General features: G+C 42.6%; 1 protein-coding gene across 2 annotated transcripts in view; it reads right to left on the bottom strand.

Annotated features, from left to right (window-relative positions):
• GFOD1 (glucose-fructose oxidoreductase domain containing 1) overlaps nucleotides 1–27,229 on the bottom strand; it is a 64,691-nt gene that overhangs the window by 19,979 nt on the left and 17,483 nt on the right. The window contains exon 1 of one of the 2 annotated variants that reach the window (XM_026842659.1): nucleotides 20,447–20,469. The exons of the other annotated variant lie outside the window; for it this stretch is intronic. Within the exon in view, the coding sequence (XP_026698460.1) occupies nucleotides 20,447–20,450 (4 nt within the window). The 5' untranslated portion in view covers nucleotides 20,451–20,469. Of the gene's footprint in view, nucleotides 1–20,446; nucleotides 20,470–27,229 lie in introns of those variants that run through there. 2 annotated transcript variants of the gene reach the window in all.

Below are 27,229 nucleotides of genomic sequence, written 5' to 3'. Positions count from 1 at the left end.
CAAGGCTGCCTTTTCTATCTGCTCGCTTCTGGTGTGCCACTTCACCAGGATCTGGGAGACTACAGAAGCATATACATAAATCAGTCTGCAAGACAGTATTATTCCACCTGCCTACGTCAAAGTTTGCCTAAGACTATTTACGGATGAGATCATGGCTTGATTCTTCATAGCTTCTCATTTCTGCTTTACAGTCTAAGTCCTCTGCTTAGACCAATGGTGGTTTTTATGTTTTGCCAGGAACAGCAAGGATCAGGACCACAGAACACACAAGTGGAGAAAATAAGTTAGCTTAGCCCATGTAAGAAAATCAAGCCAATTTAATTCAAATGCTGATCATAATTAAATTCCTTTGTTGGGATGATGTCATGCCAAAAGGTGTTCTCATAAAAGATCCCCATCTCTCCGATCAATGTTGAATAGCACAGTTCTATTACAGCCTTTACTGGGTCTGGTTCCTTCAGTCCAGCCCCACTACCATTTTGAAGTTAATGAGAATTTTGACAATGGAGTTTTCCAGAGAGTTGGCATCAAGCCTTAGCAAGCTTCAGGTCAAATTTACCTCAGCTAGAATCATATTGTTTAGTCACATTGGCCATTGGTCTGGCTCTTTGAGCAACACGGTCAATGGAACAACAGTGAATAGATGACAAGCAAACTGTGGTTTAAACTAACTGCTCTTTCGTTAACTTCTCATCCAACACTACTTCATAATTCTTAGGTTCTTTGAGAAGCTTTTAAATAAATTATAAAGCTCTCTCCCCAAAGGCAGTAGCTTTAGAATTGGTGTACTTTCTCGGGTAGTATTTTACTCCTTTCAGCAAGAGCTAAGCGCCGCTCAAGAGGAGCCATAAACCCATTCTGAAAAGCAGCAGTGAGAATGGATCAAAGTGAATCAGCAATTCTAACTATGTGAGACACTGACATTGTGCTTCCCTGGCTCCAACCCTAGGTCCATGAGAAAGATGGATGCTTGATTAATTACTCCCCAGACTGCAAAGCTTACACAAGAGCCAAGGACTCAGCGGCAGTCCAACCAGCTGACTTGGATAGCAATAACTCATCGGGTGCAACATGCCTGGATGCCAGACTGCCCTGTCGGCAGTCAATCCACAGACTAATCCTCCTGAAAGGGTTCCTTGGAAAATGCCATTCATGCTCACACTGGCTAACTGTGCACCGAACGAGACACAGCTACACTACAGTAGCAGCTGAAGCCATATTTCACTATGCTTTTCCGAGGCTTGCTCTAACAGAGACTGGGAACTCTTCCCCACCACTGAAAATCTGCCGGAAACACGTCAACACTGGAACATTTCTCCATTATGTTCAGTAGGCTGGATCTAGTCAATTGTAGTAGCCTAACTTGACACGTTCTTCATTAACCTCATGCCTGGCTTCAATACATTTGTAATCCCAGAACCTTCTTGTACTAGATGCTCCATTAGCACACAATGGAAAATGAGCCCCTATTCACAGTGGGCTTTGCTTTACCGTGTACATGCTGGATACCTGGGCCTGAAAGACAGGTCAGTGCAGGTAGTTCCTCTTGCTGTGCCACCTTCAGACAGACCTTCTGCTACAGAAGTGCAACCCATTTCGCTGTACTTTACGCTGCTCTGAGCTTGCTGCAAGGCTACGTTCAGACCTCATTGCTCTGAAGCCCCAGGAGAACTTGAATATTCCAGGGGTAGAAACTCAAAGGGGAGAGCTCTCCTGCACTTGACCTATGCCTCAGTGGGTGAAAGAAATGTAATTTTTATCCACTTACACTCTTGCAGGTACATATCTGATTCAGTGAAGAATAAAATATCTGTAAAGTAGGTCAGCATTCTTAGAAAGCATTTGCACTTATGTTTCCTTTTAGAGGCTGCCTAACACACTGATCTCCAAGGAAAAGGAAGGCACAAAGGATGAGACATTTTCAAGTTAGTAAGAATTGCTTTATTTCTAAATAACAGTATGCAGCTAGAAGCCTAAAGCCCATCAACTACTGCTTTTTCCAGTCACAGATTTGGCTCAGATTCCTACACAAAACAGACCTAGAAAGACTTTTCGAGCTATTAACACTGTTTTCCCAAAATACATGCTATATTCTACCTGTAGCACCTACAGAAGAAGAATGAGCAAGAACTCCCCAGGAGAAATCTCAGTGGGCTCGACAGTTTTCACTGTAAGTCCTATTGAAATGCTAACGCTGATTGATCTCAGAGAGCACCTCTCCACTCAAACACTGCAACTCAGGAGGCCCGTGGTTGGGATGCTAGAAAGAAGCTTAGGCTAATTAATTGCATTTCTTTTTCTGACTGCAGTGTTTTTCTGCCTTGCTGGATACTCAGAGGCCAGCACTGGTTCCTCTGATTAACAGTACCTCATCATGAAATCAAAAGGAAAGCTATAGGCTAAAGAAAAGGGGATTTTTGTTAGCAAGGATTTGCTCTTGGCAAATAATTATAATTGCCATGTTAAAAGGAGATAGTGAATTAACTACAACAGGCATAAAAAATAAATTCGGAAAAAAGCTTTCAATAATTACAGTGCATATGTCAAATGGAAATTACTCCAATTTGCATCACTCTGCAGTCACATTGTACAATATCTCAAGTGGCTTCATAGTAACAAGCTAGTATCTTTAAAATCATTTAATACAGCCCAGGGTTTTAATAACCCAAAAGACACTTCAGTAAGTACAGACAGAAACCTAGCCTGGGATTCTTAATTTTTTTTAGGCCCTATCTACAGACAGTTCATTATTATTTCATAATGATGCATTAAAAAACATACCATCCCCACCCCCAAGCACACACATGGTTTTACTGATAAAAAGTACTTTATAGTGGTTTGGCTCATTTCTATAGGTCATCTTTCCAGTATAACCAGCCACACTAGAAGCCACACCGCTGCACCGCTCTGTATGTAAAAACATCATGTACCACATCTTACACCAGGACACCTTTCCATGCAGGTCAGACAGTTCCTTGGGAGGTCTGTATGATTTGTGATGTGCTTCAGTCTGGATGAAGTTTCCTGTTAGAAATGGAATGTGACTGCGCATAGGTGGATTTAGACAAGAGCTCTGCACTCCAGCCAGGGATCACAAGCTCTTGGGCCATCAGAGAGGATGCCTGTGTGTCGAGGGGCTGAGTCCAAATTCATATGCTTGTTTTTACTTAGGAATGGGGGAAATTTAATAAAACCACCCTGTTACTTTCCCTTTCGCTTATGACTCGAGCCTATTTAAACTTGAACTGGGAATTCCCATATGCCAAACAGAAGGCTCCCTGGAATGCATCAGAGCTGAGCTTTTTGAACATTCAGTGTCACCACCTACTTCCACCTTAACTGCAATTCTGTACCTGCACCTGCCATTGACAAAATCGGCAATCAGATTATCCCTTTGCAGGAACATGAATAATCAACAGGTAACCACAGTATTACTGAAAGCAGCCACAGGTCAGTTGTGAATCACAAATCACTCTTAGATCTCAAAGCACTTGACAAAGCCAAGCAGGTACCATCCTCCCATTGCAAAGGCAGAGGAAATAGAAATCAAGTTTGACAGTTTCTCCTGGTGCAGATATTGTGAAAAGTGGTAAAAGCAGCAATCATATCTAACCTATTCCTTCCCTAGTAACTTTTCTGTACCTGCAGGAATTATATCATCCTTTCAGCTTTTCCATCCAATTTTGCCATCATTTCCACTTTCCTTTTAAAAAAGCCGTATCTGCACTTAGCAGATTGTTGGAATATCTCAACCTTCTGTGTCACCATTTAGCTGGAAGTGAAAGGCCAGACCTCAGCAGTAGGAGTGTTGGCCTAACTAAGGGCAGAAATTTCCCATGCAGGGAAACCACCGGGCTCTTGTTCTGCCTTCACACACTTGACTGTGGGTTGCACGCGGGCAGAGGGAAGTACCAGCTTTTGTTGAGATTCATCCCTGGCTATTTTCCTGTACACCATCATGTAGACAGAAGTGGGGAGGGTCCTGAGACAAAAACTCGCTAAAAACATGGCAACCACCACCTGGCCATGGTTATACCCATGACCAGAAACAGGCCTGTGTGGAAAGGCACCAGTCAGTCATGGCAAGCCTGATGAGGGCTAGGCACTGGGTGCAAGAAATTTGCAATGTACCTTTTATTTTTCTGTTTCCAGCTAGGGGTTAATATTTATCCCGCCTACCTAGAAACAGAGTACCAAATGCAGGAGAGGCCAATAACTGACAGCCAGTAGAAGCTCACCCCCCGCAGTGACTCAGTGCACCAAGAGGGAGAAGCCAAAACAACGATTTGCAGCTGAATTGCGGTTTCTGGTGAGGTAAGCCTGGTCCAAAGGCAGTGCTGCAGGACGCTGGGCTGCTCAGGGGAACTGCTGCAGCAGTGCGTTTCCCCTCCAAGCTCAGATTCGGCCCAGGAACGGCTGACTGCACACTGTTAAGCCTGCCAAAAGGGAGGTGGCCTGGGTGACATGAGAGGCTCACCCTGCCTCCAGATGCCAGTCACCAAGCATCACCCTCACCAAAACCACTCGAGAAGACCAGTGACTCCCCCGGGACCCTCCCATCAGGAGGGCTGTGATGAAAGCACAGAACAGCTGCCAGCCCCAGGTGCAAGGCAGACTATGGATGCTCACGCTGCCATACCTTGCACCACATAGGCTGTCCTGACCACGAGCATTTTGGTTACTCAGCCTACAAAGCGAACTTTTTACAAGTAGCAGCATGCACTGAAGAGGTGTTTCTATTGCAACAGTAAGCAACCATAAGTTTGTGAGGCAAACACTGCATTGCCCCACAAATGTATGTTTCTGTCAGGGACATTAGAATAGCTGGTTGGCTGCCACTGAGGCAAAAGTCAAGGGAAGCACCCAAACAGGTCAAAGTTAGTTTTCCAGGACAGGGACACCTGAGCTATTTTACTTGAACACATCAATGCAAAACAGTATGTACATGTTCCTTCCCTCCACTTTGAGCAAGTATCTGCACATAGGTCTCCCATTTTCTTAAAGATGTTCTGAGAATGTATGGGCAAGCTCAGATAACAGCAGATGGATGATCTTTTGCCACAGGAAGATACAGCCAGTGGGGCTCTGTGCAGCACTGTGTACTAAGTGCTGCTTGCATTGCCTGCACTGCTACCTTGGAAGAGAGAGGACTTGGTGGATCTAAACAGAGAGACTGTCTTGCTGCTAGGGTTGGGGGGTGCTACAGCAGGGACTGTATGTAGCAAGCTGCTCACATCTCCAATAGCTCAGAGTACCAGGAGACAACAGGCTGCTTCATCTTTAGACATTTCTTACATGTGCTGCAAAAATACTGCATGCATTTTGTATGCTGCCTGGATGTTTAGATTCCTTCAGTGAGCTTTTGTTCCCTGCAAATGTGTTTAGTTTCATAAATGCTTTTTCTAAACCGTGCAGCTTGTATTTGTCCTTGAAGCCTGACAGGACATAAAATATAGCAACACACTGGAACAGCCTCTCTGCTGCAAGCTCCGTTTTGCACTACAGCAGCACATTTAACAGAGAAGTTTTCCAATTCTATAGGATGTCATCACAACAATACAAATTTCTTTAGCTTGGACAAGCCTTAACTTTACTGTTAAGATATAGGTGTGGCTTTCATCTAATGAAACTATTTTTAATGCTACAATACCTGAGGATGAACAAAGCACATGCCTGTGCTGATGCCAGTGGTTTTTTACAATACAGCAGGTTTCAGTTGGCTCTGTGACACTGAAAAAGAAGCTGAGCTTCACAGAAATTTGGATGGTTCCCTTCTGAGTCACATCCAGTTGGGCTATCCTTTGGAAAAAATTTTTGTTTGTTCTCAACAAAACTGGCCCTCCTAAGTCTACAGAGAATATTTTGTTCTCCAACGGTATGTTTGGGAGCTTCTGTTGTTGTCATCGTTGGTTTGGCTCATCTAAAATTGTCCCTTCTACATTGAGAATCGACAACACACCAAAATCTGGTCACCTGATTACAATATTCTGCTGAGGGAAGCGATGCCAATTCCAGATCATCTCTTGCTCTTCTGCTTCTGTTTCAGAAAAAGATTCTAATGCATCCCTTCATTTACAGAAAGCAAACATTCCCAGTGTGCTTGTTCGCTGCATTACTGAAGAGTTTTCGTTGCCATGCAAATAACCCTCCAAAGCACAACAAGCAGTGAACACATCCAGATGAAATAACGGGCTGCAACATGTCTTCATTCATCGACATCTGGTCCCTAGTTGAGTCAGTTGCCCAGGAAAATTTGAGGGTAGGCAACAACACATCAATTTCAGAGAAGTGAAGGCAAGAAAGAAGCTTGTTCTCTGATTTCTGGTATTATTGTACAAAGCCAGGAAAAATGTGACAATATTATACAGAATATAGAAAATGAAGAAAGAATCTACTGTAGGAAAATAAAAGTTTAATTTAATACAATCTGTAACTTAAGCAGGATTTTTTTCCTTCCAAAAAGCTTCCAACAATTTCACTAGTCACTGAAAAATGCTAGGAGCAGCAAGCAGAACGCATCATTCACAGCAAGTATCTACCACAGGCTTAGCTTTCTAGCACATCCTTTCCCAGGGATAAGGACAGAGCAGCACACCTCCAGCTCTCATATGGAAGCAATTTTAAGTGTGAGAACAGCCCTTCCTAAGAGGAAACAAATGAGCATGGTGCACAGCCTGATTAATTACTGCTCCCATACAGATATGTAAACAGTCACACTGTTGCTACCCTATCTTAGCAAAATTTTAAAGTTACATGTTTTTTATTCACTTGTTTATGCTGTTCTGCCAAGAACTGGGTTTTTGGATGGGATCCTATTTAGAGGACAGAAGGTGGCTGTAGAAATGAAGAGCACAGAGCTCTGCTGTCCAGTTCTCCCCACCTAACTGTATGAAAAAGTAGTATCTTTCAGGTTTCTTTTTTACTTGCTAGATGTAGCTGGTTTGTTCCCTCCAGCCCAAAAGAGTATCCAAGAAGAATGTTACTGCTTTCTCTACAAGTAAGCATACTAGACAATGTTGATGGCTGCTGCCTCAAAACATCCCAAATGTGCCTACAAAAATAATTTTTTATTGACTATGGTTACAGGAGAAATCTCTGCAAGGACTATGTCCTGCTTGCCCCCTGCTTGCTTTATACAGAGATGTTCTTGTGCACAGATGGAGGCACAGCAATTTGTGCTCCCCAGAAGTATGACAAGAAAAGCCTTCTGATCAGGTACCTAACAGGTGGTAACTTCACTACTCCTAGGAGGATGTTGAAACTTCAGAATACAGAGCACCCCTTTGATTGTCCAAGCGGGCAGCTATAGGTACATCCATTGCATACTGTAAGGAGTTTTAATCTTGGCCCTCTCCTCCCTCCATCAAGAAAAACCTGTTCGCTCAGGTGTGGAAGCATGTGGTGAGACATACAGCTGGTGTCATGGGTTAGAGTCTCAACTCCACTATCCCCTGAGCCAGAACAGCAAAGGCATGGGACCATCCTCCAACACCCTTTCCTGAAGCACCTCCGCAGGACACAAATTCACCCCCAGTTGCCATAAATGGCTAGAAAAAACCTTGGCACACAGCAGCACGAAGAGCATGGGGTACACTTGTGTCACAAACAGATGATCACATTAGTGAGTCAGGCACAGGCAGCCTGGCATGGCTTTGCTGCGTGAATGTTTGCAAGCAGGCTGATGCTCAGGTCTGAGTGCCAGATACCATGTCAGCCACAAAACACCAACACCACCTCACAGTCTTGGAAGTGCAGGAGCCCCCTATGCTGATTGTGAGAGGAAGGGAAGAGGAATACCATATCTAATTAAAACTGAAACGATTTTGACTGTCTCCCTGAAATGACCAGAGAAGACTTCCCACCAACTGAGTTCAGCTAAGGCTTCTCAGCCATTTATCTGCAGGCCCTTTAGGGGACTGGATCTGCATTGGAAGCACTTTATATTTCCCCTGAAGGAGTTACACAATTAAATCCTGTCTCAGCACTGGGTTTTGTCTCCCTGTAAAACATTTCAATAGAATCAGGCAGTTTTAGCAAAGAGAGGCTGGGCAGCTCCTAACTTGTCTATGGCTATTCATTTGTCACAAACAGCCACTGCAATCTGCAACTTATCTGACATTTCCACTAAAGCTCACAAGGAAGACCACCTCTGCATAACCCACTCAAAATATCCTCAGGGAGAACATAAGTCCCAGTGTCACAGGGGCAGGGGAACAGGAGGAGTTGGGCAAGACCCTGCTCCAGTTGCCTCACTAGGGCACAAAATCACCCAGAGCTTCTTCTCCCTTCCCTCCACAAAAACAGCTTGTCCCCGTTTGCCCTTCTCCACTGTCACTTCACAGTGGGATCAAAAGTAGTGACCACAAGGAGAAATCTGATGCATACAAATGTGATTTTTAGCTGTGCAAACAGTTGAAACGGGCTAAAGCTTTGGTGCATACAAATGTATGTGGGTGTAGAAAGGGGACGAAAGTCTTCCCCCACATCAGTGAGCAGAGCACAAAAAGACTGCAGCTGTATCTCTGCCACCTGAATGCCTCTGAAAGGTGCCGAGAAGTGTGTGGGCAGGGAATCCTGAGCAACACCCAGGTGTGCCTTGCCCACCACGAGAAGGTACTTCAAACACCAGTTTGTCTTGGAAATCAGATCCTATCAATGCATACAAGGTCCGTGGCATACAATTAAATATCTCTGATACAATGCTGGGCTTCTAGTATGTTTTCACTGCGTGAAACCCAGATCTTGTAAGAAATCATTACACTGGACTGTTTTTCATGTGGGAGCATGAAGGTCAGTGAAGTTGACCAGTTCCACTGCAGAAGCTGTATCCCCCCCTCTGTGGCTGCAACTGGAGACAGGACATAGCATCTTGAACCTGTGCCTGCACGCCTCTACAACTGCAACACTTCATCCTAGAAATGGTTTCAACTTACAGTGAAGGAAACTTTACAGTATCTATAATGTTTTTTGGGGTTGGTTTTGTTGGGACGTAATTTTGTTTGTGGGTTGTTTTTTAACTTACCAATCCTATTGAGAACATTTGGGATAAAACATTTCTGTATCTTTTATTGAGTTATATGACAGATTTTACAGTAAAGTTTTATTCATTCAAATCCCTAAGGTTTAGCCAGTGAAGATATGAATCAGAGACTAAAAAAACTAAAAGAATAGCACAGGAGAGGGGATAAAGCTCCCATTTCTTAACAGCTTACAAGCAACCTGCAAACTAGCTTGACCATGAGAAAGCTTCAGAGGTTCAGTATTTTTTTTTTCCCCCCTAAGACTGACTGAGATGGGACTGGCCACAGAATAATTTTTAGATAATTTCATAAGGAAACAAAGCTCATGAGTCTCATCACACTTTGTGTATATTTGTTTCTAGGCCTATATGTTTGACCATCTGACTCAATAATTCCACATATGAAAAAAAAATGTGAAAAGCAGGTTTCATTAGTTCTGCTTTTTACAGAACTGTCTGAATTCAGCTCAAGAATATATTAAAACTGCCCATGACTAAAAAGCTATAACTGGTCAGCAATACATGTCTTTATCATCATTGGCACATTCTATTTGCAATATATTGTACCTGTGGAGGTAAAGTGGACATCTCAGGACAAAACAAAAAAAAGGGGGGGCATGGGGACAGGATGGGGACATGCATGACTGGTGTTTCACTCTCTTCTAGAAAGTGCAGCTGTTCTGACCAGGAAGGGATTTAGATTCAGACTGCAGAGGTGCCGGTCAATACACAAGGTGCTGAGCACAGAAGAGATAAGTGCTATAAGTAGGAAACCAAAAACTATACTAACACATGGCCTTTCCCCAACCCATCCTGAGTAATAAAAGAAGGGCTTAAGAATATCACAACCAGCAAAGAAAAATGCTTGTTAGAGGAAATCAGTGAGCAGTGTCTAGCTGCAGGGAGCTGGACCATCATCTGGATACAATACTCAAGCAGTGCTTACAGACATGGTGGAAGGCCAAGCCTAGTAAAATAAAAAGAAACAACTGGCAACTTCTGTATGCTGGCAAGGGAACCCACACAATCAGCCAATACAAGACACTGACCTTTGAGTTAAAGAGGAAAAAGTGTCACTAAATATTTAAAGAAGGACATAAAAAAAAGTTCCAGTTATATAAAACAAAATCAATGTCATTTAATAGCAATTTTTTTTTCATCTTGACCTAAATCTTTCCGAAACTTGTCTCCTTATACGCCATTGTGTTAGGAATACAACAAACAATAAAACAAAAAATGACAACCATAAGCCAAATTCTAGGGCTGATTTATGCTGTTACAGGGTCACAGCAGGCCGCAGAGGGTTTCAATCTGTGGCCAAACGCCAAAATGCAAGATCGTGTGAGCATTCGGTCAGAGAAACAGGAGGAAATCTCAGGGCTCAGAGTTCACATTCACCAGCTCCCCACCCCAGATAAAGACTCAGCACTCTTGTAACAAAAAACAGATAAATGCAGCAGTACACAGGCACACTGTCTGAGATCAGACCAGGTCATAATATACAACTTTAATGAAATAAGGACTCTAAGATATTCCTTAATGGTGTACATTAGTGTGTGTCTATGAGTGAGATCCAAAGGGGAATGAGTTAAAAAACAAAAGGGCTTTCTTCAACACACACTAGATTGCCGAATTACCCTGCATGCCATGGGGTTTTGTTTTGCAAGGGGGAGTCCTCTAGAGGAAGATGAAGTGCAAAGTATCTAAGGGTGAGACACCTGGAGAAGGTCTCACATGCACTACAAACCAGTTCAAAACAACCCCAGCTATGCAAGTGCCATCACATCTGTCTCTTTAAAAGCAGCTCTTGCATCACAAGCATAATGCACACCTACAAGGGAAAACACTCTTCCCTACTCATCATGTAGCACATGGCAGAGAGGTGCCACCAGGAATGTACTTCAGAGTAAATAGGAAGTGTCACATCCCCCGTTCATGGTGAGGAAGGCAGTACTGCTAAAGGGGATCAAGGACAGCACAATGTGCAAACTGCCTGGTGGGAAGTGACATTTTTGTATCACAGCTCAAAGTCGGTGTATCAGTTTTCTATGGAAAAGCACTTGAAGTCTCAACTTCATTCCTCAGTTTCCTCAATAAGCATGGACACAAAAGAGTGGGAAAATGTTTCCAGCAGTTCTTATTACTTATGAGTCATGACCTACTGGGGTTAGAGCTGTGCAAATACACAAGTCCAAGTCCCTGGGTGGTACAACCAACCAGGAAATTTTTAACAGAGTAATTTGTGTGATGAAAGTAGGGCAGGATAGGGTGAGCAAAAAAACATTCATCATTCCACACTAGGTCTCATGCTAAAAGAAACTGTTTTTATCCAGACTGGTTGCAGACTTCCAGACTGGAAGGCAATGCTGTAATGCCTTCATACTCCCTTCAACAGTAGGTACTGAGCTAAACCACCTGGTGACATGCCTTCATTACTACCCCACTGGGCTGAATGAGACCAAACACGAAGCCCAAGAGTCTCAACTCTCACCACCATGCAGGACGCATCAAGCACTCAGGGTCCCACGTGGCGACTCGCCCTCTGCTCACATGGTCAGATCCAGTCAGGGAGATACCCAGCTCCCTGACAACTGGGCCCAATGAACGTGATCACACTTCCCAAAGACAGAAAGACATCAGGGTGTTTTTCACAAACCCCAGAAGACCAGGGCATGAGATCCTGTCACAAGAAGGATTATTACAATCTCAAAAGGGTTGGAAGCATGTGGCACTCTTGCTGAACAGTCTCTTCTATTAATACCAACCATAAAAGCAATTGCTATCCTCTTTCTGCCTGAAAGATGACCCAAAGGCCAAAAAAGCAGCCAAAAGTCCTGGGCAAAGCAACCCAACAACATGCACAGAACTCCTCAGAGCCTTCCATGTGTCCGTAGTGAGGAACAAACAAACAAACAAGATAAATCAAAGAAAGTGGCAGCTAGAATCCATCAGCACCTAAATCACGCATAAGAGAATTGAAAGATCATCTCTGTTGTAATTTATCCTCTCAGTCCTCAAAGACAGCACTCAAATCAAAGAAGGGAAAGAACTAAGAAAAAGGGGAATTCATTCACTCCCAAAACTTAGGTGGAGGCAGATGATTTGTGATCAGACAGTGCACATACAGAAATACGTATATTTATGAAGGACTTCAACTGTAGGGGAGAAGAAAATGGAACCAAGATTGCCACAAAAGCTGCTTATGCTTTCTGGCTTTATAAATTTTATAAAGCTAGGTGTTTGGGAAGAGGATAAAGGCCCTCTCTTTTGATTTCCCACTCAAAAGCCACTGTCACTTCATTTGGGTCACCTCTGTCTACACAGGGGCAGGTTTCCTTTTGCGTAACTTAGTCACTTAAAAAATCTTTGGGCACTTTCATAATTACCAACTACAACATCCTATGAAACAGCAGATAATCATTAATGATTTTTACAACCCGTGAAGAGAGGCATAAAGAGACTACAAGCCCTGGATTCGTTTCTGCTCCTTTCAGCCATCACAAAGTTAAGCATCAAGTCTAAACTAATAATCTGTGATTTCTCTGGACTCAGCAGACAGAAAGACACACTGCCAAATGGCTATTTACCTTATCTAATTTAGGCACACATTTTAGGATGTAGCCCATCTTTCCACCATCTACAAGGAGCCTTTGTAACCAGCCAAGACTCAATACAGGTCTTTTAGACCAGACACATAAACAGAGACTGTCTAAAGCTAGTTGAAACTGGTTTCCACTATAAAGGAGGCAGAAAATAAGTAGCAGGACAGAAAAGTTAATTTGCACTTCCCAAATCTCAGACTAATGAACAAACTATTGGAAAGACCCTTTCTACACTGCATTATTTCACAATACCTCATTTAGCAAGGTTGTGCCTGGTCACAGAGAACACCTAGAAGAGAAGCACTGCTGAAAGTCACTCACAATGGGGCTGTTTATAAAAAGACAGGTTTTTCACTTGGTCTGAACAGCCTACAAGATGCCTAGGTCCCAAAGCACATGGCATTATTGCCAGACCCTCAATGCCCTGTGGGAGTCGCTGCAGGGTTCAATAGTGTTGGAGTGCTACAAACCAGAGAGCTTGGATTTGCAGTGGTTCTGTAGGGTGCTCACTTGGACAACTGAAAGGCAGATGTCTGGCAAGTCTAATAATAAACAGAGATTATCAATTCAAACTCAAGCCTAAAAAGAGAACTTGGAAATGCTAATCCATGTGAAACAGTAAATTCCCATCTCTTGGCCAACGTTTTAATCTGAGTTAGCCAAGCCAAGCTAAAAACACATTTTAGCATGCACGAAAAGATGCTCACTAAGTGGAGGCCATGAAAAAGGCATCTGGTCTGAGCTACGGCATGACTTGCCTCTCTGGCTGGAGACAGTTCAAGAAGAAATCTGAAGGGTGGATCAAGCAGAGCGCGCAATGGGGATTTCATTAACTGGGGAGACGGTGTACTGGCAGAGCAAGCTGAAGGCAATGACAGCACTGCAGTCAGGCTCTGCTGTTCTCCTCTGCGACATCACCACATCTGACTTATTATCAGTGGGCAGCTGCTGCAGAAATTGAAGCAATGCTGAACTGACAACTCTATTAAAGGGGCAGATGGTCCTATGAGCAAATGTTTCACCAAGGACTGGGTAGATATCATCAAGCTCATTTCTCAATGACTCAAAAATGACAGCTGATGTCCCAAGAGATGAAATTTCAGAGTGTTACTGTACCATATAGCCAGGGGCCAGGAATATTCTTGAGTATGACCCGACTTAAAAAATATAATGAGGTTGGTCCAAACACAAGTCTATCAGTATGGTTAGAATCCTTGGAAGCAGCTTTTATGACAGTCATGGTTGAAACATGCCATTTTGGGAAGGCAGCCAAACTGCTTATACATGGAGTGCAGCTGCACCAAAAGCCACTGCAGCTTTTTGGATGGATTATCATTCATAATGAAGTGGGAAAAGGCAGAAAAATGAATGAAAGAGGTGCCAAAATAGACCATATTTATCCTAGAAAATGTGCTGCTCTTTTTAAAACACTGGAAATCAGATTCATAAGACAAAGTTTACTGGACAAAACATTAACTGTAAATTAATTCGCCTAGATAGAAAATTTTGAAATTCAAATTGATGTATACTGTCACTTCTCCCTGTACGCAAAGGATTGAGAATGCTGAGAAGCAATGCGATGCCTTTCACACTTAATGCTTCTTTCAGTTTTCTCCTTGCCAATTAGTAAATCAAACTTGATACACTCGTGGATATCCCTGGAACATAGGTTAGTTAATAGGGTAAAACTTCACAGCTGATCTTTGGAAAGAATAGTGGTCTCTAAGGCTTTCAAGAAAACATCTACCAAAACCAGGATACAACTAACCAGGTTCAAAGTATGCAAACAATGGTCAGAGGACACAGGGGTTAAAATTCACAAGAAGCTGATCACAGAGCAAGAACATGGAATATTCCTTCACCATTGCAGTGGGCAATGCCAAAACAGTGATAGTCCCTACTACACAAAGTCACCCCTTCAGGGTTAACCTTCCATCTGCAGGGAACAATAGCACAACGCTTGGCAGTAATAATTCTCACTACAAAACAGATCACCAGATTTAAAAACCCTTACCCATATGGCCAAGTTTAGAGACTTTCAGCTCCATTCCTAATCTTAAACTATATAAAACATTATCTGAGTTTAGCTATCAATTTTGTACACAAAGGGGAAATTCCCGCAGCCTATCCATGCAGCTAGCCAACCTTCACTCTGCTTTTTTTAAGGCACTGACATTTACATCAGCAAATAAGAGACCTATACATGCACATATGTATGTATACACCTAAGCACTGTGGGTTCAGAGAGGCAACAGTGCTGCTTACTACCATGAATAGCCCCTGCAAATTCATGTAACTGTTCTTGGCAACACTACAGCTGGAAATGCTTGCAGGGTTGGGACCATGTGTTAAACCCATTTTGTTCACAAAGCATGAGGTAGTGCTATGTGATTTTGACCCACCCTATCTCTGTTTTTCTGTAATGTGTCAGTCATATTTACAGTATGAAATATCAACTATATTACAAACTGATATTATTTTAGTGTTTTACAAACATATTTCCAACTCAGTGCCCAGTGAATGTTTGAACTGGCAGCTGTGGTGGTTCTTGTAGACAGTGAATTCTTCAGGGCTTTGGTTCCATCTTTAAATTCAATCTCCATGAAGCCTACAGGCCTCCTGAGCACTGGGGGCATTTCCGGCTTCTGCATTTAAAGAAGGACAAAGTGGACTCAGATGAGCTATATGGAGAGGCAACTGCAATGATGAAGGGGACAGAGGAGCTGCTTTACCAAGAGAGACTGAAAAATCTGAGTCTTCAGCCTAAAAAGGAAAGTCTGATAGGGATATGATCAAGATTGACAGAATTATGAAGGCTGTGGATAAGGTACTCACAGAACTGTTTTTCACTAAGTTCAGTATTATTAGATGTGGAAAGCATTCACTGAAACTAGCAGGAAATAATTTAAAATCAATTTAAAAGGTACATTTCTACTGAGACAGTAGTGAATTTCTAGAATTTGTTGCCACAGCGATGACCTGTAACATCTGCCACAGGCAGACAGTATCAGCAGGTTCAAAAAGGGATTAGACAAATCCAAGGACAATGGGTCCATAAACAAACAGTACAGGGAGCAGGGAAGGATGCTCCTCCTAACAGCCCCAGTACAAGAGTGGTGGAAGCAGGAGAGTGCAAGGGTGCAGACTGCAGACAGGGGCAGGGTCCTGTGCTTGCCCTTATCAGCACATCCTTTGGGCACTGCCAGAGAAGAATCCAGGGCCAGATATGAACGTTGGTGTGACCCAGTTGGGCACTTATCTTTTTATGCCTGACTGCTAGGTGACTGCTGGTTTGGGGCACTTAATCTGGGATTGATTTCCACAATGTCCATTACATCGCAGCTGTGGGTGCTTAAAAGTCTCCTCCAGTATTGGGCATCCAAAAAAAGGCAGCAGCCAATATTCATGAAGTCTACTGAAAAGGAAGGCTATAACCATTTTCTCACTTTACCCTGTCCTAGGTGAATTAACTCCCCAGCAGATGAGCACTCTTTTATACAAAGATGTATTTGTAGTTATTTCACAGCATTAAGAATCCTGGTAAACTCCCTTCATAGATTCCCCTGACAGGCTGATGCCCTTCCCTCTTCAAAACTGCTTTCACCCTAAGAATTCCAGCTCACCTGCTTCTCCACCAAGGTTTGCTTTTATTATTCTGCACAGACTGGCTTATAATGCAATAGCCTGATGAAAGTTCAGTGCTACCCTTGAGCGGTCCACATGACAGCCCGGTTTCATGAGAACACATGTTCGCTGTGGTGCAGCAAGCAGCATCAGGATGACGTTGGAAACATTAATTACAAACATGCCTGCCAGGCCTAGAGCTCACATGCTCTGAACAGTAAGAGCAGAAGGACACTGAGAAGGGACTTCAACAGACGCCAGAGGACACGGAGGAGTAGTTCCCCTGCCATTGTTTTTCTATCGTAATATAATTATCTGGTATGCAAAGCTGTTGTACATGCACTGTATGAACCTAACATTTTCCATCCTACAAAGGACCTGCTTTAGTGGCCATCTAGTGATGATTGACATCAGTGGCAGGAATAATTTAGCCTGTCTCTTCTCACTCCTAGTTTCGCTATCTTTCACCTACAATCCAACCTTTTGGCACACTGTTAGGGGCACAGAAATAGGTCATCAGGAGTCCAACTGAGTGCAAAAGACTAAGTCAGGCAAACTTCAGCTTAAATATTGGAGGAAAAAAAATCACTTTTGAGTCTTACTTCTTGTTTTCTGTCTATTCACTAAATAGACCTTACAGCTTCAGCTCCACATGTCATTTGGTCATATGAACATTCATGTGAAGATGATTACTCATGATGATTAACTTTGCTGTCAAATCCAGTAAGATCCTGAGCCTCAAAGAACAAGATGGACTTCACCAGCAAAAAGAACACAACCTACAAAACCTGACAACCGATACATCCTAGTTTGGGGCACTTTAAACCTCCATAGATTAGTGGCTTGTACTTGTTTTCATGTGTTACAGTAAGAATGAATGAAAAAAAACCCACCACCTAATCATTCTGGGGAATAGAAAAGGTTATTTAAAATGGAGCCAGAAGCCTTGCACTGTTACATGGGAACATTTCCGACACCAGAACACAGTAAGATAGTTTGTAACTTGCTATATAGCTCAAACACCCCTCAACCCACTCAAATCCACTGCAAAGCCAGTATGATTTTTTTATAATGTTTCAAGTAGTTTGGCACTCAACCTCTTGTGTACTCAAGCCAAAGTCAAGTCTCTTTCATTTACTGTTTCCTTGGTCAAACCACTGTACCTTCCGTGGTGTCACACTGGTAAAGACAACAAAAATGAGGCCACTTTGCCATTAGCAAGTTAAAATACTTTTATTAACACCTTAATTAACACTTAAAAGTAACACCTTTTGCAGTTAGCCCCTTAGGCTACCTAAACTTCTTGGACACAAAGGAAATACCAATAACTTCCTTGGGATTACTCCTGATTTACACTAAGGAGCCAAGGCCTACTATAGCTTTGTATTGTCAGTAAGAAAATTAGCCAACTATTACAAGAGAGTAAAGTGAAGAGAGGGGACAGGGTGCATGCTTACAAAAGCTTTTTTACTTTGCCTTAGGCAGAGAAACATCAGGGTTTCCAAAAATATATCCACAGGAGGCCTCTTTGCAGCAAACACAGTTGCTCTTAAGTTAGTTTTATCCTACCTAGTAAGGGAGGCAGAACAGCAAAGGGACTTTCCATTGCCTCTCCCATTAGTACTGCTGCAGCCTCTCTCTCCTACTACCACACCTGCACCCTTCTGTAGTGGCACCATCCTCTTGGTGTGTCTACATAACACGCAAAAACATAACTGGATTTCACGTAGCCACGTCCACATAGACTTTGAACTCCCCAGCTGAAGAAGTCATAGCAGGCTTCACAGGTAGTAACAAGGGTACATGCCTACTTAATCACCCAGGCCTGTATCTGCTACCTGCTACCCTGGGCCCAATGAAGCCCACACTACTCTGTCTATACTGATGTTACTACCTGCACTGACGACATTAGGGCTAGCACAGATTCACCCACCAGTCAGGCAGCACCAGCACACCCTGTTCAGGAAACCAGCACCGCACGTGCTTGTGTGTGCCTACAAAATCCTGCCCTGACTGGCAGCTTATTTCACCAGAGGAACCCGGGCTGGATTGTTGTGAAAGGCCAGGCTTTTAGAAATTCCATCATATGGAAAGTTACCACTTCTGCCTGAAGAAGTGGTGACCCACTGCTGTCATCATCTTTGATAGCTGAAACCTGTGCTGTACTTGGGGAGAAAGGCAAAAAAAAAAAAAAAAAATTTTTTTTTTCCTCTCTCTTTTTGTTTCTCTCACTTGCTGTTTCTGTATCTGAGGCCACTGCATGCATTATCAGCCTGTCTCTCAAAAGCTTGTGCAGGGTTTTCACACAGCAACACTGGCAAGAAAGACATCTTAACACAGAAATGTGACAAATAAGATTGTGAGCCATCTGAGGAAGAAACTACTTTCTTGCTCCATGTTTACAGGGTACACTGAGTTCACATTGGTCTCCCATGTGCAAGCATGATAGTTGGTAACCTGAAAACACTAGCCAGGGGCAAGACTTTTAACTTGTTTTTTCCAGCTTCAATCAATTCCAAGGAAATCATGCCCCTTCAGTAACGGAATGAGACCCTTCTCCTTCCCTTCAGAGCACTGTCAGGGTCTAAAGAGAGCCATCACCCTCTCACACCATGTAAAGGTTGTCACGAACCACTCTTATTTCACAGCTCCTCAAGTCACTCATTTCTGTTCCCAGAATATATCTTCCAGACAGAATCAAAAGTGATTTACAACTCAGTAGGAAGCCCGCATCGTTCCAGGCACTACTGGCTCAGTTCCTTTTGTTTAAACAAAAGATCTTCCCCAAAAGCTGCACGGAGAAGGGGTCTCTAGCTGTTTTGTTCTGCGGCTTGCTCACACAAGTCTCTTGCTGGAAACGTGCAGGCTCATGTCGAGGCTGCTCTCGTTGGAAATACAGACAGATGCTATCTCCTGATGATTTAGCACATACTATCTGCATAGATATGAGGTGATAAGTAATTTGGTTCTGCTTTGCTTTGCAGACTCTTCCAAATGCGTTGTCCCAAAATTGCTCCAATGATAAAAACTATGTCACAAGAATAGCTGGAAAGTCTGCTATTTCTTTCTTCCAGCATCAGGATATGTGTTTCTGTGCTAAAATTTAACTGATTTTGTTTAACTTAGTTTCCTCCTGGCCTTTGCACCCAATACCATCATAAACTCTCAGAGAAAGGAATATATATATATATATTTACACACTTCAAATACAGTTGTTTCAGCCTTGAAAGGAGCCTATGGATGCTACAGGAAAACAAATAAACTTATTTAGATCCCTGGCCTGGATGTGGACTGGTCTGTGGCAAATTTCCCTGCTCCTTACAGCCAAGGGAGGCAAGAGAATGAATGCCACTCAAGGCTCAACCGCTTTACAAGAGATACTGTAATCCAGGGCTGACCTCATCATACGCTTTTACATCCCGCTAGTTCCTGCATCCTACAAAAGCTTCCAAAGAACAAGCACACACCAAAACAAACAGGGCTAACAGTCTTAAATATTAGTGTCCCCTGGGCTCACACCAGATGCTGTCTCCTTTTATGAGTGATGTCTTAGAGAAGGTAACTACCAGGGGGAATGCCACACACTAAAATGCAAAAGATGTAAGTGCAGCCTGGTATAGCTTAACAAGATAAAAGAAACAAACACCAACCTCCCTGAATCCCTTCTGGATACAGATCAGACATCAGCATAAAGCAGCCTTTTGACCTAGGTTACCTGGGTCAAACGGCAGGGCACCAGCAAGGAAACAATAAAAATTTCTCCCCTGTGAAAGCTGAACACATCAATGCTGAATTTATGCTAATGTTAATTTCCCTATCTAGTTACTATAGCAGAGTATTTCTTGGCAATTAATGAGCTTTTCCAGTCTCTGCACCTGAAGTGTTAAGCTGATGCCTCTCACGCAATTTTCAGGCAGCGCAAAGACTGGTTACAGAGAGACAGTAACCTGAAGGCTGAAGAGGACATTTTCACTTCAACACCTAGGTAACACAAATACCGGTAAGGCTTCTGCAAGCAAGCAGCAGGAACTGCAGGCAAAGACACTGCTGTGTTTGCTTTCTCACAATTTGTCTCCTGCTGGATCTGAGAGAGAACAAATCACTACGCCCAGTAACAACTTCACAGTCTTTTTGTTCCAGAGGAAGTATAAATTAGCTTTACTCTACCAAACTCTGGTTTGGAAAATTACCATTTACCTACCCATGAACTTTCGTATAATGACAGCAAGCATACAACTCCCTGCCTTGGCCCAGCTAGCATGGGCAGCACTTCTTTGTGCTGCTTGACAAGCAGCACCTTTCAGCCCTGAAAAGCCAGCGTTTCAGAAATTGGCGAAAGAGCTCCCACCATCTGTGAAAAAAAAATAATCAAAGATCAGAAATGCCCTCATAAATCAAAACATATGTTTTCCAAATATGTATTTGCCAGATCCAAATGAATTATGAGACAGATTCATACAGAATGCGAATAACCACAGCATGAATTATAACTGCAGGATGCATATTCTGTTCTTGCTGGAAAGACTTAAGCATCACCTGCCAGTTGTTTTTCCCGCAAATATCTGTCCTTACATCTGCAAGCTAAGGTGCAAAACTTCAGAAGCAGCCTTCCATTTCTGTGTATTCAGCATATCTGACCATATAATTAGAAGAATACAAACCCCTGGTATAGAGAAAAATCTTAGCAGTGGTTTTCTCCAGTTCTTCTGATTAGAAGATGTGCTTTTGGTGATACATCCCACTCTGCCCAGCTCGCTATCCCAAAGACTGCTAATTGACTGGACTCCCAGCACCACTCCTCCCAGGCACAACTCAACTAAGGCCTCTGCCTTCATTCAGGATCCACCACCTGAGGGGACTGCAAGGCATGCTGGAAAGAAAAGTTGCTTCCTTTGAGGCTTACAGGTGGATTGACAGATTTCCCCCCCCAAGTTTTCTTCTTGAAGCTTCAGACTTCTTTGGGGTTTTTTTAACGGGAAGATTTATTCTCTCAAAACACCAGCCAAAAACCTCATAGTTAAGTACCATTTAGAAATGTGTGAAAGCCAGCTATAAAGAGAGATCTTGGTATTCCTGTCTGGAAAGCATATGACCAGGAAACATGCTCTCTGCTCACCCAGCATGCCTTTTTTTTCCTAATGGCTCAAACACTGGTATTTCTGTGAAAAGGCAGCAGAGTAGAAAAGCATTCTGGGTATCAACAGGCAAACAAGTATGCTGATTAGTTCAGTCTGATGATTTTGTGCCCGAATTGGAAGTTCTTTTTTACCCTCTGCTCCTTTTACAAGTAAAAAAAAAAAACTGTCTTCACAGCCTTCCTCAATTAAAAATCCAATGTGGAGCAAGGCATTCCTCCGCAGGTTTTGGTGTTAGTGCTGTCAGCATTGCAGAGCTCTGACCTCTACAGATTATCAGCTCCCCTGGCCATCTGGCAAATTACAGGCCTGAACAATCTTTTTCTTTCTGCATTTCTACATCCAAAGACTGGAAGGGAACCATCCCTTCAGTCTGAAGTGATGCATCTGTACAAGTGGTTATTGTTTGCCTTCTGAGATTGAACTGCATTATAAGAGCAACTAGCAAAACTCCACCATGGTCAGTAACAATAGAAGAATGATGGTAGGGGAATGAGCAATTATAACCATGGAAGGGTTAGGCATTAGGAGAATTGCTCATTGACACTGCCCTTCATTAGTTCTTTTGATTTAATGAATGCTACTGACTTCTGTACAGGGGCCAAACACTTAACCATATTTTATTTTATCTATAACACCACTTTCTCCTACCTGACACCTTTTTTTTAAATGACTAGGAAACCGTAAGATTAGAAGTCAAGACTTTCAAGAGTGGCCACTAATTCTGGATGATCCTGAATTTGAGAACCTACCATGGAAGCCTACAGCACATTGCTTCAGGAGTTCTAAATGATAAAATGAGTGCACATGTTCAGCAATCATCGAAATCAGGTGCAAAGGATCCTTCTTCCTTACTATTCCCTTCAACTGGAAATGCTACTGCCAGTGTACACTTTTACAAGCTACCAGAAATGCCACAAAGCTGACTGGGGACTCTGCTACTTGCTCCAGGTGGAAGGTACCTAGATGTCCCAGGGATGGGCAGCACTTTCCAAGTCTAAGGATCAACAGACACACAGACAGAAGCATCAGTGCAAGGCCAGTCCACACAGAACTACTGACCTCCAAACTTACACTTTGGCGTCAAAACCGCATCTCGCTTTTTTACTAATTACAATGAAGCCACCCTGTGTTATTGTCAGTGATGCATGATACAGCATATCCTCTCCGATTCTCCAAGATCTTAAATGACTCAACCACTTTAGTTTATACGCAGACACACTTTCTGTGACTATATTTAGTTTTAGAGAGGGTCTGGGAAAGTGATATCACTACTGGAATGAGGAAGTATTTATCCCCCAGCTGGAAACACATGATGATGATGTAAAGGTACTATTTGGAGAGCTCTATTTATATGGTTGTTTCCTGAATCTTAACATGACTCAGAGAATCTTGGGACATAACGTAGTGGGGCACCACCGTAGTCTGTGGGAATCACTACCCAAGTTTTGCAAAAGCTTGACTAACAACAAGTTACCATGGCACTGCAAAGCAAGGCTGAGCAACAGATGCTGAAATTTAATTACTTGACCAGTTTGTTACCAATGGATTTAAAACTGCATTATTAATGGTAGACCAGTGACAGAATTACATGGGAACTAGACAACAACTTCAGTATAATAAATATGCAAGGGCAGTTAGTGCAGAGTGAAATCTGATTTCACTAATTACTGCTTGTTGCAATTATTCTGCTTTTACGGGTCAATAACTGCTTTCCCAAAGCCAATCGCTCCTGCTTTTTGACCAGTCAAGTACTTCAGTAATAATCAGTTGTTTAGAAGTACTTTCTGTAAGGCTTACAAAGGCAGAGGAGATTCAGCTGCTGAACAAGCTCCCAGGAGCAAATCTTGAGAACTCGGTCTGAATGCTTCCTGAAAAGACCACAAACCTTTTTGCTCAGACAAGAACACGTGCCTAGTAGAGAACGGCATTCAACCACTTCCCTTTCTCTTTTCAAAAAATAAACTAGAACACAACTCTGTACTCAGAGAAAATAGTCAGAAGCCCTATGACTATGACCAGTCTGTATGATGTAGCAGGCTGAGGAAGAACATGGCAAAGATCATTAGAAAGAGGAAGAAAAATAAGAATCAAAATGTCACACTTAAAAGTGCCAGTGATTGCACTGAATTATGCCAAGCCCATTAGAAACAGCAGTAAGGTAACCTGGCATTAGCATTCTTAATTTGGTACTAATACACCTAATGGATCTTGATCACTCTTGCAAATCCAAGGCAAAAATCTGGCAGCAAATACAGGATCATCTAAGATGAGAGGTTCCTCGTTTACATCATCATCTAATAAATTTGATATGCTATGTGGATCTCTAAATATGATCCTCTGCTTCTGCTCCAGCCTTGTTTCTGGAACTTGTCCATATATCCATCTTTAACAATTGGATTATACTATATACTCTACTGGTCCGTGTACCAGCACCGGGATCAAGCAGAGCACAAACTGCAATCCCATCAAAATGGCAGCAGCTTTACACCTGCCTGACTGAAAAAGTCAGGCAGACCAGTGATTCAAGCCGTGCTTATAGTTTATATTTCACTAACAGATTATTCACTTCTTGGAAAGTTTAATATTTAATGAAATCACAGTGTAATGAAATGGTGCTACATTGCTCTACTGTGTCTGGCTGAGCCGGAATTGGTTTTCCCCTATAGCAGCCCTCACGGTGCTGTGTTTTATGTTGGGAGCTGGCAGGGTGTTGATAGCACCCTGGTGTTGTGGCTACCGCTGAGCAGTGCTTACACAGCACCAAGGCTCTTGCCGACATTTTCTCCCCCAGTGGGATGAGACAGGCAAGATCTTGGGAGGGAACAGAACCAGGACAGCTGACCCAAACTGACCAAAGGGATATTCCATACCACATGATGTCTGCTTGAGTACAAAGCTGTGAGAAAGGAGGAAAGGGGGGGGTGTGGGGGGGTGTCACTCTTGGTCCTCCGAGGCAACCACTAGGGATACCAGAGCCCTGCTTCCTGAGAAGGCCCGACATCACCTCTTCATGGGAAGCAGAGAATAAATCTGTTTTCTTTTTGCTTCCACATGCAGACCTTTGCTTTGCTTACATTAAAACTGCTTTTGTTTTACCCACCAGGGTTGTTTTTATTCCTCTTATTTTCTTTCCACTTTTTGCCCTGTTGAGAAAAAAGGGGGAAGGGGGGTGATAGAGCAACTTGGTGGGTACCTGGCATTTAGCCAAGGTCAAACCACCACAGTTGCTCAGTTCTTAAGGGCAGAAATTCTCACTGATCATAGGAGCAGGTGGGATGCCTAAATACAAGATAGCAGAACACAGAAGAGAGGCTCAGAAAGAGGGGATCATAGCAATTAATTAATTGCAAGTGATTTGGTTTTTTGTTGTTTTTTCCCCCCTTCAGTCATTCCAGCAGGAGGTAGATTTGCTTCCAACAAGTTAAAAAGAACTAGGGTAAAAACAGCACAGAACCCTCCAAAAATTGTTTAAACTTCAGGACTAATGGGAAATAGGAACTACCCACCAAAAAATCCTCATGTTGCTGTATCAGTGAGGAAACCTCAGTGATCACATACAGCTGAGCCACATGGCCCTGGGTTCTCCATGGACACCATGAACTTCAAAGGTTCCCCATCACAGATCAGAATGGTCTCATATTTCTGCTGTCACACAACAGCTCCCACACCAGCCCCCTAATTCTTTGCTGGGCCACCTGTGCTCTTCTGTGTCCCTCTCAGTCCCCAGCCTCCAAGAAAAATCCAGGTTAAGTCTTGCTGGTGCACCCTGTTCAGTGTCCCATATGACGATACAGTATCACAGACACCACCCACACTGTACTGCTTACCTTGAAAGAGAAATAGAGCCAAGCTTGTACTTTTAACTGGGTGTAGGCTGATTGAAAATAATTTTTCAAAGCATCTGCTTATTTACTTTAGTATGAAATGTGGCTTTTACACTAAAATTGCATTTCTTCAGCAAAAGTCTGATATCAGTAAAAATGGTCAAGGTTTTACACTGTGGAAAAAATACATATGTTTCAGTCTTCAGCAAATAGCTTTTCTTGCTCCTAACCGCCTTTTCTTGTCCTTGGCAATCAAAAACTTCATCTAGTTGCAAGACATCTGCAACATAATCAGAACCAAAAGTGCCCCATTCGCCACGGTTTGGTTGCTAGATCGCCTCCCCAAAATGTTTAGTTTAGGAGGCCAGAAAATATTTACAACATCAAACTCATTTTTGTTACTGTTGAAATCTTTCACAGAATTAAAAAAAATAAAAAATAAAAAAAAATTGCACCTTTCCATAACTAAGCAGCAGTGCTGGCACTGAGCACATAATCATCGTATAAGGTTCTTGTCTCGTTACCTTAACACACAATGTTAATTCAATTGTTTGCCAAGATTAGATGCAATTATATGCCAATATAACCATTGATTGCTTATATTCCTTACTACACAAACATTGTAACAGTGTTAATGATATAGCATCCAGCATCACTAATGTGACCTTACAATACTACAACAGTGTTAATACAATTGTTCAGGTTGTCTCTCAAAACATATAAAAGCCATAATTTTTATGACCCTTTCCAAAACCTGCCTTCTCCTGCTTTACTCATGCCCTCCTTAACACTCTCTCCCACATTCTGTGATCCTGTTACATACAGTACTCCAATAGGCTTTTCTTCACCCTCTGCATATTATCCCTGGCTAATTTTATCAGCAGTTTCAACTGTACATGAACTGATGACACACAGATATACAACTATTTCCAGACTTCTCACTTTCAGCCCTCAGTAACTGCTTGGCCTGTCTTTTGGACAGCACATCCACAACATCTAACCTTCAAGTTCAAGCACAACATGGTAAAAGGGAATGTTCTGCTTCCTATCGAATTTTACTTCCTCTTGCTTTTTTCATCCTGGGGACAACACACCTCAGTCCCGTATCACTAGCTGTCATCTTGGATATGCACTCCTTTTAGGTCTACACATCTGAATTATGCTGAAGGTCTTGCTGAGACAGAGCTTATCCTAACAGCTTCTCCCAAATTCCTCAACTCTGCAGAACACTTTTCTTAAAGACCAGAAGCACGGCACTTCAATTTCAGTTGAAAAGGATTAAACTAAATAGAAAATTGGGTCTGTTGTTCCCAAACAGAGCTACCTGCAAGCAGAGCAGTCAGTAAAACAAAATATACTTTAAATTCACAACTTACTTTAGCCTGCGTTAACATGGAGTGGTAGACAGGATGTCCTGCACATTTTACATGGCATCTCTGCAGTTCTTGCTTTCTCAGGCATCCAGCACTGAACATATCAGTGACTCCAACAGCTTCCTCCAGTCCTAATAAAGAAAAGCTTGTTCTCTCCCACACAGAAGGTTTTGGCAAAGATCACAGTCCAAGCCTGTCACTATCACCTCACTCACCGCCATCTTCACCAGCTCTCTCCACACATTCTTGCATCAAACTTATCTTTGGTTTCAAGGCTTTCAGCATAAGCTTATCTTTGGTTTCAAGGCTTTCCATCACTTACCCTCAACCCTATCTATCATTCCTCACTCACTACTGATGTATCAATTCCTGCTTCTAATCGTCTTGTGAAGCCGCCTGCTATCACCCAACTATCAGACTTTCCAACAAATATTTTCATGCTTTACTTCATTCTACCTTTCCTACCACTACTGCTCATCTCCTCCATTTTTTTCCTGTGTCAGCTCTTCAGTGCCAGCTATATTAGAACTGACATCTAGCTTGCAGATAGTAAAAAATATTATGCCCTTGTCTTCTTTGCACTCCTCCATGTACCACTTATCTGTTATATCTTGATTTCTATCAAGATGAAAAGCTCAAACAGATTCAG

Source organism: Athene cunicularia (genome assembly GCF_003259725.1).
Source record: "Athene cunicularia isolate RWA chromosome 2 unlocalized genomic scaffold, athCun1 chr2_part1, whole genome shotgun sequence".
NCBI classification, from domain to species: Eukaryota; Metazoa; Chordata; class Aves; order Strigiformes; family Strigidae; genus Athene; species Athene cunicularia.
This window is presented reverse-complemented; position numbering and strand designations above follow the sequence as displayed.